The sequence below is a fragment of the Bubalus kerabau genome, chromosome 2 (genome assembly GCF_029407905.1).
Source record: "Bubalus kerabau isolate K-KA32 ecotype Philippines breed swamp buffalo chromosome 2, PCC_UOA_SB_1v2, whole genome shotgun sequence".
Classification (NCBI taxonomy): domain Eukaryota; kingdom Metazoa; phylum Chordata; class Mammalia; order Artiodactyla; family Bovidae; genus Bubalus; species Bubalus kerabau.
The window spans coordinates 106,852,320-106,868,016 of NC_073625.1; the positions used below are offsets into that span (position 1 = coordinate 106,852,320).

Genomic DNA, 15,697 nt, shown 5'->3' on the forward strand with positions numbered 1-15,697 from the left:
TTCTGATTCTTTAGCTTTGAGTTGACATCATTACAAGGAGACTGAATTTGCCCCGCCACTTTTTAGTTGGCTGGTATTAGTGAAACTAAAGAGAAGCTTAGATAGGTGAGGTCTAATTTCTATAAGGAACATTGTCTTTACAGCATGAAATGACAATGCAATAAAATATGTATTATATGGGTTTATGAGGTCCTTCTGACTGCACGCTTGAAGTAATTGCTCTGTGGAGTAAGTACAGGTACATGAATTGACTTTAACTGCTATAGGCTCTGCTCGATGGTGATACGGACTGTTCCAGAAAGTACAGGATCACTAAGCACTCCCAGCATAAAGGAAGGGTTTCATTAAGTCTCTTAAAGCAAGTCAGCCTGCTCAAATCCTGCAGGTTTCTTATTTAGTCTGAGAGGTTTAATTTTTAATAATCAGTGAATTAAAATGTTAGAGAATGCCCAATGGGGTAAGTTTAATAAAGGAATTTCCCTGGGTCACTCCACCTAAAAATACATATAAGATAGAAAAACTCCAGAAGTAAATTTTTTTGAATCAGTAAGTTATTAGGGCCAGAAACGAACTTTTTGCCTTAAAGAAGAAACAAATGCGTATCTCCTGTGCCTATAACACAGCCATTGCACCTGTGGGTAAAATCCTGGCATTTGGTCCTCACTGGAATGAAAGAACAGTCATCCAATTTCATAAAGAGCTACTTCCTAGCCCCGAATCTACTTATTGTTGGGGCAAAGTAGATTATAGTTGAAAAGACATAATTTCATGTACATTTGGAAGCCTTCTGTGCCTTCATGTATTTGACTGGCTAAAAAAGGATTTTAAAAGTACAGGTTTGTGTAGGTCTCTAGAGATTTGCCTCCTGTCTGGTTTTCTCCCTCTGTTTCCATGCTCTAAATTGTCAATTGCAGATCCGTTTCAGAATACATTTTAGATTTAAATTCTAAGGGATTCAAGACTGGCCTTAATCCGTGTAATATGTGTTTTCATTTCATATGTTTGAAACCAAAAACATTCAAATACCATGAAACAAGGTAACTCGCTGTGGAATTTGAATGCGGAGATAAGTGCATTTGTGAGATTTCCTGGGATTTTAAGGCTCTCACAAATAAGAAGATAAGGGATTAAAAAACAGTGGTACGCTCAGAGTTACCCCAGAGCCTGCGTCTATAGCACTGACTGCTGCAGGGCAGAGAACTTGGTGAAGGCGGTTCTGCTTTAGAACCTTGGCAGTGCCTTTACTACTGGGAGCGCCAGGACCCCTCAGGGATTTATCTGTAATTCCTGCTGTGTCACTGACTTGAAACATAATACACCTCCAGGTTCTAGAGCAAGCAGCTCCTGGAAAACACAGATGGCTCCAACTGACCTGACCATCCCTACAACTAACTTAAAAGCCTACTGTCAAACCTCCTTGTTGAGAGGCTGAAAGCTTTCTCTAGATGCTCTGATAGAGAATGGCTCTCAGCATCCTCCAGAAAACTCACGTCTGTAACACCACCTACCACATAGTATACCCTATCCACACATGCCCACAGTAGTCAGGTTGACAGCTGTTCTTTCTTATCTTAAATGTGTAACAGGTGGTAATGCCCATCTCTTCTAACTCCACTGATTTATCACATTTCTTTTGTTTTTAAACAGGCTAGATGCAAATGAGGAAAAGTAAGAAACTATTAGGAAAAAAATGTGGGTTTTCCCCCCATATTTAAAAAATTATTTAGACACTATTGTTGAGCTGTCTCTGGATTCTAATCCTCTTCAATCCTGGGATGTTCTGCTCCTTTCTCCCTTCTCTTCTTTCTGCCTTAATTTTAAACTTCACTTTCACTGGTCAGAGAACTGACTGGTCCAGGTTAGCTAAGATGTCCCTGTGCTGAGTTCTCCATAGACCACACAGGTCTCCTCAACTTAGCAAACTTTCTCGTAACTGCTCATCAACAACTACTGCCCTGGCAGGTCTGTAAGGTCTATTATTGTGGAGGTCGTGTCCGGCTTCTTTTCACAGCCCTTCCCAAGTATCTAGCTCGGAGCTAGAGCTTGACAAAGAAAGTACTAGGATGGTACTTTTTTTTTTTTTTTTGAAGGAATGGATAGTGTAACCAAAATACTGTGTATTGTCAAATAAACTTCGTCTGGGCCAGAAACTAGTTTTCACTGCCCACCAAGAATGAGGTTTCTTTCTGGTGTTCCTAATGGTTGAAAATCAGATGAAAAGGAAACATGAATAGAAAAAAAAGGAACTTCACAGAGCGAAGGCAAGTGGAGAGTACATTTAAAGACAGAATAGAAAGTGACGCATTCGTTTAATGACAGATGGGAAGACCAACCTCCAGTGGGTGAGAGCATGCCGTCTATTTCAGCACTGTGACATGAAGTAAACAACCTTCCACAATGAACTTACCTGTGTTCAGGAACTCCAGGGACGAGAACACATCTCCCAAGTTACTCTCTAAGTTGTGATTCAACAAAGAGAAGTGAAAGCTACTGCTTTTCTTGCGTTCCTTTTTTCCCTTAGTCATTTCTGCCCTCCAAACATTCACATGTACAATTGAGAAAGCACTTCAGAATGGCCAAGCAACTTTCCAACATAGCACATGGGTGGGGATGCTCAGTGTCCTGAGGGCTACAGAGGATGGGATGGTGCACGGGATGGGTACTCAGTCAAGGCACAGTTATCTGTTTTGTTTTTTTTTAAACCACAGGATGCTACGGTTGCCCCAAGCAAGATTCTCTTAAGTAGTTAAAAAAGAAAAGTCATACTGGAACTACAAGGTTTGGAAGGTAAGTGGTTAAAACAGAAGAATCTCCATTGTGAGTATGGGGCAGATAAAGTAGAGTGGACTGATAGCTGTGATTTATAGCAAAGATACTCTGTTAGTGGTAATGTCCAGCCATTAAAACGTTCATATGTGTTACAGAAACGTGGGAAGCATTTTATTTTACAACCAGCATTGTGATGAGTAAAATAGTGCAATAAACTATGGCAGTGTTCAGGTCCCCAGGGTCCAATTATGAAGCATGATAAATGACTTGTAAGGTCTCTCCTCCTACTGATTTGCAGTGGATATAAGCTGACGATTCTCGGTGGAGTCCTAGTGAGTGGTCTGCCTACTCCCATCATATATCTGGGTACAAATGAACACTTTAAATTGGAATTCCAAACTCATTATGCCACGCTGTGTCCTGACTTGGCAGGTGTGTTTCTTCACAGCAGTGTACAAGGGGAGATGTAAGGTGGGACCTCTTAAGCTGGGGGATTTTTCCCCTATGGCAGTGCTTGTTTAATTTAATGCCTACAAATGACTTGTGGTGATTAAAGACCATTGTGGGGACAGAGTGACTGTAAAAGGGAGGTTCTTGTGAAGGTTCATGTGTATCTAGCCTCTCCAGATAGATGGGATAATGGCTTTGTGGTGCTTCCCTGGGTGGTATCCAGTGTCAAGAATTGAATGCTAACACCATCAAAACCTTTTCTTTGGTTTTGTTTGAAGGATGTCAAAGAGAGAGTGTATAAAAAATGCAAGGTGAATTATGGTGGAAAATGTAGAGAAAAAGAAGATCAAGAAATACAGATAACAAAAATAAGAATTTCAGGTGAAAAAGAAAAAGAGGGAGCCAAGGGGCAGACTAAAATGAAAGATTATAGTTTTGCGGGGCTATCCTATGAAATTTGTCAGGAGCCAAGACTTTACTGATGATTGAATTCTTGGAAGAATATGTGTTCTTTCTTGACTTTTTTTCCTTTGAAACTTTCTACTTATTATTATTTTTTTTTATTTTTATTGTAGCATAGTTGCTTTGCAATGTTGTGTTAGTTTATATTGTACAAGGGAATCAATTACACATATACATACATCTTTTTGACTCTTAAATAGTGCCACTTCCTTTAAGGACTCTTGATCTTTTCTCTGAACCTAGAGCAAAACTTCCAAAGAAAGGACCATCATCTTGGCTACACTCAGCAACTCTCCTCAAAGTACATGGCTATTTAACCTTCAGCTGAGGGACTGAACCCAGGTCTCCTACATTGCAGGCAAATTCTTTACTGTCTGAGCTACCTTTTGGTACCTTTTGGTACCTTTTGATAGTGATGTACTGGAAGTTCCCAGCACATCACTACCCACCTGCTAAATGTCACACTTGATGCAAACACCAGGGTGAGCTCCCCTGGAGGTGCTCTCCAAAGACCAAAGGGACCTGTATAAACATTTTCTGTCCATTCAAGATCCTGGTCTTGTCACCCTTTGGGGCAGCAAGCCAGTATTTTTTGCTGCAAATCTCTTTGAGCTCTTCTTAGGCAGCTTTATTCCTTTTAATTAAAAAGACAAGACTGTCAATTACTTAAACTTAATCCCCACATGTAATTGTTACTTTGAAAGATATTTTTTCTCATAAAGCTCATAGAAGAGAAATATTTCCATCAAATTAAAATTTAGTGGGAGCTTGCATTTTCAAAAATTATGTATATTCATCTTTAAGTCCCTGCTGGCTATAGAAATCTAAATAGCACAGCAAAGTTTAAGTACGGGGATCACCATGAAAGGCTGCCTGATGCAGGCAGATCCAGACTAGGAAAACAGGAAAAGGCATTAGGAAAGAGTCCCAGTACTAAAAATTCTCCTACCTTTAAATTGATGCTATAGGATTTTTAGCCATTTCACTTGAAGCTAAATGTAAATTCTAAGAGAGGTTAAGATTTCCAAGCTTCTTTTGAACTTTTAAATAAGAGCATGAATAAATTCAGAATTATTCTGGCTAGAAAACTTTTATGAGGAGAGAATAAGAACTTCTTAGGAAATGGCAAAAGGAAGAATGAAACAGTAGAAGAGCAAAACAAGAAGTGGATTCAACAGAGAGAAGTGCATGTTACAATCAGTCCAAATTGGTGGTGTGGCCCACCTGTTACAGTTGAGTCTAAGTCACTGAATTGGTGGGTAAAGTATTGATTCTAGGTGAAGTATTGGCCAAACTATCCCCCTTGAGATAAACCAGGAGGAAGTTAGACTTTTGTTCCCGTGAAAGGAGTCAGGGGATTGTTGTCAGATATTCATGTCAACTCTCAGTTATCTTCATGTGAATTAATCAGGGCTTGTGATTCTACTGTAAATTCGTGTTGACATGGCTACCTAAGTTCTGTCAATAAAATCAAGGCCCTTATTTCCATTGGCTAGTGGGAAAGGAGCAATGCACTTAAACACTGAAGCCTTTCCTAGGACATGCTTTACACCTTTGACCAGAAAAAAAAGGGCAGGTTTTTTAGATTGATCATTATGGACTAGTCTGACAGGTGCTAATGCCCAATCGGGCATCCCCTGCAAGTGTGTGCCTCACAGTAGAGAACTGTGTAACCGTGGCTCCTCTGAAGTGGAGCGTTATGACAGTGTTGAAAAATAATGAAAAGTATACTTTGGCCTTAGGATACTTCTGTATTTAAACTGTTAACAGTGTGGGTATTTCAGACACCCCTAGAATCCAAAATACAGCCATCTATAACAAAGCCAAGGGTTTCCCTGGTGGCTCAGATGGTAAAGAATCCGCGTGCAATGAAGTAGACCTGGGGTCAATCCCTGAGTCAGGAAGATCCCCTGGAGAAGAGAATGGCTGCCCACTCCAGTATTCTTGCCTGGAGAATCCCATGAACAGAGGAGCCTGGAGGGCTACAGTCCATGGGGTCGCAAAGAGTTGGACACGATTGAGTGACTATGCACAAGCACATAATGAAGCCAAACCAAGTTTTATCAAATTAATATCTAGGCAACGTAATACTCGATACAAGTGCATCTTTAAAAAGTATAAGACAAATGTGTATCTGAATAGGATTATTTTGAATTCAATAAGCATTCTTTTGAGGAACTTGAAGCTCTCTTTTACATATTATTTAAAACACCACTTTGAGTTTGTAGGCATGAAAAATATAATTTCTTTCCCATTTCACAGTTGGAAAAACTAAATTAAAGAGAACAATGCTAGTAATTATCCATGATTAATAGAGGTGTGTATGTAAATCAGCCTGAATAAGTGTGTGAAATTAGATGTCCTGATGCCAGATAGCTCTGCTCATGTTTTTTAACGACTAAGCTTTCAAATCTCTATGTGTTGAGTGGGTCTGGAATGAACTTTGTAAAGGTGTATGGATATTAAGGCAACTGTATTGTTTATTATAAGCATTATAATACATAAAATAAATTAGATGAGTGTTTAAAATTCATTAGACAGATATATCTAATACATATCTAATGAACATGAATGCATACATAATGTCTATTTATAATGTGCTAGAGTTTATACATGTGCCTGGGTGCAACAAGGAGTAGACTGAAATTTGGGTGGAATTTGATGGTTAAAAGTGTGGGAGAAGGTGCATGTTAGTTTCTTAGGGGTGTGGGGATTAATTGGATTAGTACATGCCAAAGCTCTTAGAATTCTATTGCTACATGAGAATTCCACTATGTTAACGATTATTATTATTATTACTGTTATTACTAGACAAGGTGACACAGCTGTTATAATAAGGAGCTGAAAAGAAGCATCTGTCTTCAATACCTGGGAAAATATCCTACAGAAAATAAATGAAGCTGTAGGGGTGGTCCAGGCACCCTCACAGCCTGGGATCTTTGGAGGATTTTTCCCCCAGTTTTTCTTCCATGCCAGTGGTCTGACTTGAGAACCCATTCCTGGGAGTGCTGGGTGAGGGTAGGTCCATCTCTTCCTCTTTCTGGATACAGAATCTGGCTGTTCTGATGCCAGGCCTGCCCTGAGCCAACACTGGTCTCCCTGTGGGAGGAAGCAGACCAGGCGGACTGCAGATTTCTACAAGCCTGGTTTGTTTGTGGGCTGGATTTTAATTTTTTTTTAAACTTTAATTTGGGAGGGGGGGTTGTTTTGTTTTCAGAGTGAGCTTTAGACAGCTGTATTAATCATGCAAACCCAGCCATGTGCAATGCGTTTTATCAATGGAAAAACAGGAACGGAATGGCAAGCAGCTGTGAACAAACCCAATGCAGTGCCTGAACTTGGAAGATAATCTCAACATTTCCCAAACCCGCTCGCCACGTGGGGTTAGTGAATGGAAAGGCTGTTCACTTGGGATAAATAATCAGATGGGAGGCAAACAGAGGAGACAGATTCTAGGGTTATTAATTTTTTTTTTTTTTTTAAGTGGCAGCGATTACGACCAGAGAGCCTTGAGCTCACGGGAATTCTTCACTTGAGGGTGATAAACACACAACAATGGTGGTTTGTCCTTGGCCTTTTCTCTTCTTTCCCTTTATTTTTAACTTCCTGAGGCTGGTTTCCTCACCTCACTCTGCGCCTGCGGTCCTTCTAAAGGTGAGAGCCTGTCTGGTTCATGTCCGTCACGAGGGGCTGTTCCCAAGCGAGTTGATGGGGAGGAGATGGGAGCCCGGTTACCATGTCTCAGTATTCAGAGCCCTCAGGAAATGATTTGAGACTAACAAAGTGAGGAACGCTCCCTCAGATATTTAGAGTTGGCTCTTTCCTCATTTTACAATTCAGTGGATTTTCTGCAGTGATATAGTCAAGGATAGTTATGCAAATATATGCAATTCAGGACTCATTTCAGAATAAATAAGCCTAAATTAAAATTAATGGGAAAAACACCTATCAGAAACAGATCAAAAATGGAACACTATTTGTTTTATTTATTTATATGTGTCTCTTAAATTAAGGAGCAGGGAAGCACCCTGATTTTTGGGTTTTTTGTTGTTTGTTTCTGGTATAAGAGGAAAGGAAATTTGAAAATTTCTGATTGGCTGCAGACAATACAAATTATTCTTTGGTGTAATTCCAGTATTATTATTATCACTGCAGAAAATCAAGTTATATGATGAAGGGAACCCAAGGGAAATACATTTGATTTATTGAGCCTTGTTTTTGTTTAATCACAGCTTGAAGGGGTTTAGGACTGCATTCCTGCTGTGACTCTGCTGTTTATCCCCAGTCAGCTTGATGAGCCATGTAGAGTGGGGGTAAGGAGGGGAGACCCTCCAATGAGAGATATTAACAATGAAGCAGCTGAAATTAAACATATGTTTCTGTTACTGGAAAGTAGGAGGGAAAGTTCTTTTTTTTTATGACGGGAGGACAGAAAGAAGCTTTGGGACTTTATCCTACTTTCAAAACACCTTAAGGAAATTAATTGGCTCAAAATCCTTCAAGCCATTTGCATCAACCATCTGCTTCAAGACATCTTCACACTTTAGGGTGGGAAGGTAGGATTCCACATAGATGATGACAACATAGGATATTTAATGAAATGAAGGTGTCTTGTCCTAGAGCTATGACCACAGTGAAGCAGTCTTCTTTTCTTAGAGACTTCAGTACTCAAGGGGCACCAAAGATTAAGGATCCTGTGTGTTAGTATTTTTTTCCATAGGAAACTGCATTTCACATGGGCTGCCATCTTGATTGGAAAGAGGAGGGGGGAACAGATTTGATTCTAGAAATTAAAAGTCCTTATGAGACATAGAAAACTTAAGAGGGTACTTTCTATAACCACCTCTCTCACCAGCTACCCCAAGTCTCCATGAACAGCTTTTCAATTTCTACCAGCAGAAGCCCTAAGTATTAGTAGTAAGAGAAACTATATTCTCTAAAACTATTGGATCTAAAGAAGCTATATCTACGGTCTATCTACAACGCAAAATCAAACTAGGGTCATTCTCCAATCAGCAATTCCGTTTGTGGGAATATATCAAGTTCAACAAAATCCCACAAGCTCCATCCTGGTCCAGACTGTTTTTCAATATCAAACACTGTTACTTTGTGAACAGTGTGTGGCTTCATTTTGTTCAATGTTATATGTATCATAAAGAGTAATCAGATAAAAATATTTGGCTTTGGGGCTGCAGAACTGTTCTCATAAAGGATACCTTGAGTCCTAGTGACACTGTACAAAGCTCGTCTCGGATGGAGCACGACCTCTTTGAGAATGTTGTCCATTGGGACAAATGTGTATGTGCATGTTTGTCACATCAAGATACTTGCAAGATGGCAACATGATAAAATGGTGTCAATCTCTGCAGCAACAGTGGAAGATAAATGTCTTAAAATAATTGCGGCATGTCAGGAATTCAAAATGGGATACTTCCCATGAACACTAAGTCTCATGTCATGTCTAAAAAAACAGACACATTTTAACAGTCTTATTTTTAGTGGCTGGGGAAGAAAACGTATTTCATCAATGTAGAATCTTATTCAACAGAATTCTAAGAATATTTTGGACCTTACTTGAAATTTAAGAATAATTCTTTTATTAAGCTGTCTAGTTGATCCCTGAAACCTTGCGATTCTCATTTCTAATATAATGAAAATAAGTTTGTCTATATGTGAATATATGCATATGCAACACATTGCATTATTGACACTCTGCATATCTACACTCATTTCTGGCCTAATTTTTAGTTTAGACAAGTGTTAATGAAACATGATCCATCTTCAAACTTAGAAAACAGCAGCTTCCAACCTTTAATTCTGAGCACATTTCCTTTAGAGTGTATACGATAATCTTGTTTAATTGGATTTATTTTCTCTGCACGAGGCCCTGCATGGCCTACTTTCCATTTTTTTTCCTCAGGTCTTTGAGTGTTATTTGCAAATCACTTTTCTGGAATTTAATTTCAATGGTAGGTTGGTTTCATTTCAGATTTTTGTATTGTTTTAATTTTATTTGCCAATTTGCCTTTAAATAGCCTTAAGCTAGAAGGTTGGGGCTGTAACTTGCATCTAAATGTGCTGTAGGAAGCAAAATTTAATTTGAGTGTGTGGAAAGTTCTGTGAAAAAGAATACCAAATGACTACCTTGTTTTCTCATTTGTGTTTTCTAAAATAGTTGTGTTTAAAAGGAAAAGTCCCCAAATGAGCCACAATTTTAAGAAAAAGAAATGTCCTCATAATATGGTTGAGTTCAACCTTTGGTGATAGGTAAATTCATTTCTACAAGTGATACAAGTGATTTCAGATTTGGATAGTATAAGGTGGTCAGTTAGAAGATTCATATTTTTATGAGCTACAGAATTTAACTAGCTGTGTTCCAAATATGTAAGTTCATAGTTACCTGTAATATGTTTTAATTGAACAAAAAATCACTTTCTTAGCTTAGTACTATCTCCCCAGTTACTGACCAACTTGAAGTATAGACCAGTTTTCTGCCTTTCAATTCATGTGAGGACAATTGACTGACTTTTCTTTGAAGGTTTAAATTAAAAAAAAAAAAAAAGTTCCTTTTTGTATGTGTATGTGAATTTTGTGAATGTATTTATCCCTTTTGTGTTTTGAACATTACAGATGATGGAGAATGACCCAGCAATAGAGCTATGATGATAAAAACCATACTGACCTTGAAGGGGGTGGGGGATTGTGGGTGAAACACGCTCTAAAGGGGAAAAAATAGTAAGCATCATGGAGAATTTATATGGATCGATAAATAGATATAGATATATCTTACTCATGTTTAGCTACTTGGACAATTATAAAATAGAAGAGTTTTCATACCTAGGGGATCATATCTCCTATACAGCATTTGTCTGTCCTTCCTGCCAGTGCTAAATGATCAGAGAGCTGTTAGTAAAATTTTAAATCCAAAGCCTTAAAAAAAATTAGCTAGAGTAGAGGATAACACCCTATTGTGGTAACCTTACAAATAGAATCCTACCCTCCTCTGGAGAACCCACCAAGATTAGAGACTTTTTGGAGTGTTTAAATTAGTAGTGATCAGATTCAGGGCATATATCTTGGTCCTGGTGCTGGGCTCTTTAACTTCTGATGGATGAACCTGTGGTAACTAACAGCTCCTTTCCTCCCTCTAAGCCCTCCTGTTCATATCAGCTTTAGCCAAGCATCTGGAAAATTTATTTTGGTAAACACTAATTCAGATTTTCCTTCAAATTTTTCCTTCCACATTACTGATGCCAGGACAAGAGTTATGTTAGGATATAAGCTTCTTGCCATGATACAATTTGATTTTTAGTCTTTTCCTTAATCCCACACACTTATGATAGCACAATCTCATCTGAAGTTTGAAGTCAAATGTGCTCGATGACAACTACCAGTGAGTAGTAAGACATGCTTTTCTTTTAAACACAAGGGTCTCAGCTTATGAGTTTCTCCGAGTTTCATCCCAAAGCTACTAACCGTAAACTGAACATGCTGAAGGAGCTCAGGCTTTAAGGTATCCTCTATCTGACTCATTAAAACCCAGGTTTAATTAAACTCTTCTCTGAGGCTCTTTCAGAGAGAGAGAATGTTGCATTAAGGATAAGATGCTTTACTTGGTACCCCCAAACCCTATAATGTAAGTATAATCATAATGCTTTTCTACATTCCTCCTAGCAGCTTGGTTAGATACACACCAGGGATAAATGAAAATTAACAACAGTCTAAACCATAAAAAGGAAAGCATATTTACATATTCACATCTGTTCTGTTTGCCATCTCATATCATAAGCTCAGAAATTCTGACTAGATTTTTGGCTGAAATTTGGGCACTTGGTACATATGGACACTAAGAAAACCAAGTCTCCTTGCAGAGTGAGCTTTACTCTAACTTGGATGAAAGTTTTGGTTTAATGCCAAAGTTCTGTAAGTGCATTAAGATGGAACAGGTCAATAACAGCACAGTGAACAATTGTGTCTTAGTTCCACAAGTGTGGAGGAGAAAAATGCTTTAAACCTCCACCAGTTACTTGGTATTAAAGTTTCCAGCTTTGAAAATAAATAGCTAAACTGCTTTCAGCATTTATAGAGCAGTTGGAGACTACTGTTCCATATTATATTCTATACATCCTATCTTATTTTTATTATTACAATTATTATTCATCCTGTTTAAATGATTCAGCTTAATATTTTCTCATCACACTGTTCACAGCTGGATAAATGCACTCTGCTCTCATTTCAACAAGACCATTTATATTGCTAAACCATCTCATCCACCCTCCTCTTCACCTCTTCAAGTTTCCCAGCTTGTCATTATCGTCTCAGCTCCACCCTGTTATCATCATCTTAGCCCCATCACGGCCCATTAGTTATTCTCATTCTCTTAATTCCCTACTGACTTATCTTTCCTTAGATCCTTCCCCATCCCAACTTTTTAAACCTTATTCTTCCAACATCATTTCACTTTCATTTCATCCAAGAGTAGCTGGTTGAGAGGCTTTGCCAAGTCTTAACTAACATCATCAAGTGGTGTATACTTAAACACGGGGCCCCAGAGATAGTAAAATGGCTTCGAAAGAAGCAGGGAGGCTCTCATTTAAAGCGTTCCCTCCAGGGATGGGTTGCTTAGGTGGTACTTGAAATTTAATCAAGCATAGGTTAATGATTTTTTTTAATTAAAAAGAGAATTTTAAAACTTCCATACATTGATGTGGTACTGGCTCAGTGTAGATTTCTTTGTATTTTTATTCTTTTATACTCAGTCTCAAAATATTTTACTAATCTATGTATTTCTCTAAAATATAAGGTAATTGATCAGTAGAATAGTCTTTCTTTAATCTGTTGAATACTCCCTTCCTAAGGGTCAAAGGCTGAGTATAAGGCTGGACTCTCTGCTCAAAATCTCAAGGTACCAAAAACAAGCCAACAGTCTCACTAGTGTAGCAAACCCAGGCTGCTGAGAGTTAAGGAAAATAGGAGTGGGAGGTGTTGGAAACGTTGCCCCTGGGTGAGAAGAAAAAAAACAGTGTCTAGTCAGTGAAAAGACATCATTAGTGAAAAAGGGAGGAAGAAATTAGATGCCATTTTATCTCTGAACTACAAAAGATACATCTCCCAATACTTTCCCTATATCAGTTCAGTTCAGTTGAGTCCCTCAGTCTTGTTTGACTCTTTGCGACCTCATGGACTGCAGCATGCTAGGCTTACTTGTCCATCACCAGCTCCTGGAACTTGCTCAAACTCATGTCCCTCAAATCAGTGATGCCATCCAACCATCTCATCCTCTGTCATCCCCTTCTCCTCCTGCCTTCAGTTTTGCACAGCATTAGGGTCTTTTCTAATGAGTCAGTTCTTCACATCAGGTGGCCAAAGTATTGGAGTTTCAGCTTCAGCATCAGTCCTTCTAATGAATATTCAGGACTGCTTTCCTTCAGGATTGACTGGTTTTATTTCCTTGCAGTCCAAAGGACTCTCAAGAGTCTTCTCTAAAACCACAGTTCAAAATCATCAATTCTTCAGCACTTAGGTTTCTTTACAGTCCAACTCTCACATCCATACATGACTACTGGAAAAAACCATAGCTTTGACTAGACAGACCTTTGTCGGCGAAGTAATGTCTCTCCTTTTTAATATGCTGTCTAGGTTGGTCATAGCTTTTCTTCCAAGGAGCAAGCATCTTTTAATTTCATGGCTGCAGTCACCATCTGCAGTGATTTTGGAGCCCCAAAACATAAAATCTTCCACTGTTTCCATTGTTTCTTCATCTATTTGCCATGAAGTGATGGTACTGGATGCCATGATCTTAGTTTTCTGAATGTTGAATTTTAAGCCAACTTTCAACAAGAGGGTCTTCAGTTCCTCTTTGCTTTCTGCCATTAGGGTGGTGTCATCTGTGTATCTGAGGTTATTGACATTTCTCCCAGAAATCTTGATTCCAGCTTGTGCTTCATCCAGCCCAGCATTTTGCATGATGTGCTCTGAATATAAATTAAATAAACAGGGTGACAATATACACCTTGACTTACTCTTTTCCTGATTTGGAACCAGTCTGTTGTTCCATGTCCAGTTCTAACTGTTGCTTCTTGACCTGGATACAGACTTCTTAGGAGGCAGGTCAGGTGGTCTGGTATTACCATCTCTTTAAGAATTTTCCATAATTTGTTGTGAACCACACAGTCAAAGGCTTTGGCATAGTCAATAAAGCAGATGTAAATGTTTTTCTGGAATTCTCTTGCCTTCTAGATGATCCAATGGATGTTGGCAATTTAATCTCTGGTTCCTCTGCCTTTTCTAAATCCAACTTGAACATCTGGAAGTTCTTGGTTCATGTACTGTTGAAGCCAGGCTTGGAGAATTTTGAGCATTAGTTTGCTAGTGTGTTAGATAAGTGCAATTGCGCAGTAGTTGGAACATTCTTTGGCATGGCCTTTCTTTGGGATTGGAATGAAAACTGATCTTTTCCAGTCCTGTGGCCACTGCTGAGTTTTCCAAATTTGCTGGCATATTGAGTGTAGCACTTTCACAACATCACCTTTTAGGATTTGAAAGAGCTCAACTAGAATTCCATCACCTCCACTAGCTTTGTTCATAGTGATGCTTCCTAAGGCTCACTTGACTTCACATTCCAGGATGCCTGGTTCTAGGTGAGTGATACATACCATTGTAGTTATCTGGGTCATGAAGGTCTTTTTTGTATAGTTCTTCTGTGTATTCTTGCCACCTCTTCTTCATATCTTCTGCTTCTGTTAGGTCCCTACCATTTCTGTCCTTTATTGTGCCCATCTTTGCATGAAATATTTCCTTGGTATCTCTAATATTCTTAAAGAGATCTCGAGTCTTTCCCATTCTATTGTTTTCCTCTATTTCTTTGCATTGATCACTGAGAAAGGCTTTCTTATCTCTCTGTGCTATTCTTTGGAACTCTGCATTCAGATGCTTGTATCTTTCCTTTTCTCCTTTGCCTTTAGCTTCTCTTCTTTTCTCAGCTATTTGTAAGGACTCCTCAAACAACCATTGTGTCTTTCTTTTTCTTGGAGATGGTCTCGATCACTGCCTCCTGTACAATGTCACAAACCTCCATCCATAGTTCTTCAGGCACTCTATCAGATTTAATCCCTTGAACCTATTTGTCACTTACACTGTATAATCGTGAGGGATTTGATTTAGGTCATACCTGAATGGTCTAGAGGTGTTCCCTATTTTCTTCAATTTCAGTCTGAATTGGCAATAAGGAGTTCATGATCTGAGCCACAGTCAGCTTCTGTACTTGTTTTTGCTGACTGTATAGAACTTCTCCATCTTTGGGTGCAAAGAATATAATCAATATGATTTTGGTGTTGACCATCTGGTGATGTCCATGTGTAGAGTCATCTCTTGTGTTGTTGGAAGAGGTTGTTTGCTATGACCAGTGCATTCTCTTCACAAAACTGTTTTAGCCTTTGCCCTACTTCATTTTGTACTCCAAGGCCAAATTTGCCTGATACTCCAGGTATCTCTTGACTTCCTTCTTTTGCATTCCAGTCCCGTATAATGAAAAGGACATCTTTTTTTGTGTTAGTTCTAGAAGGCCTTGTCGGAGAAGGCAATGGCACCCCACTCCAGTACTCTTGCCTAGAAAATCCCATGGACGGAGGAGCCTGGTAGGCTGCAGTCCATGAGGTCACTAAGAGTTGGACACGACTGAGAGACTTGACTTTCACTTTTTCATGCATTGGAGAAGGAAATGGCAACCCACTCCAGTGTTCTTGCCTGGAGAATCCCAGGGACGGTGGAGCCTGATGGGCTGCCATCTATGGAGTTACACAGAGTCGGACACGACTGAAGCGACTTAGCAGCAGCAGCAGCAGAAGGCTTTGTAGGTATTCATAGAACTGTTCAACCTTAGCTTCTTCAGCTTTACTTGTTGGGGCATAGATTTTGATTACTTTGATACCGAATGGTTTGCCTTGAAAATGTACAGAGATCATTCTTTTATTTTTGAGATTGCACCCAAGTGCTGCATTTCAGACTCTTTTGTTGA

General features: G+C 39.0%; 1 protein-coding gene across 2 annotated transcripts in view; it reads right to left on the reverse strand.

Annotated features, from left to right (window-relative positions):
• LSAMP (limbic system associated membrane protein) overlaps nt 1–15,697 on the reverse strand; it is a 701,079-nt gene that overhangs the window by 14,891 nt on the left and 670,491 nt on the right. Inside the window, exon 7 of one of the 2 annotated variants that reach the window (XM_055568267.1) lies at nt 10,364–10,399. The exons of the other annotated variant lie outside the window; for it this stretch is intronic. Coding sequence (XP_055424242.1) covers nt 10,364–10,399 — 36 coding nt within the window. The remainder of the gene's footprint in view (nt 1–10,363; nt 10,400–15,697) is intronic. 2 annotated transcript variants of the gene reach the window in all.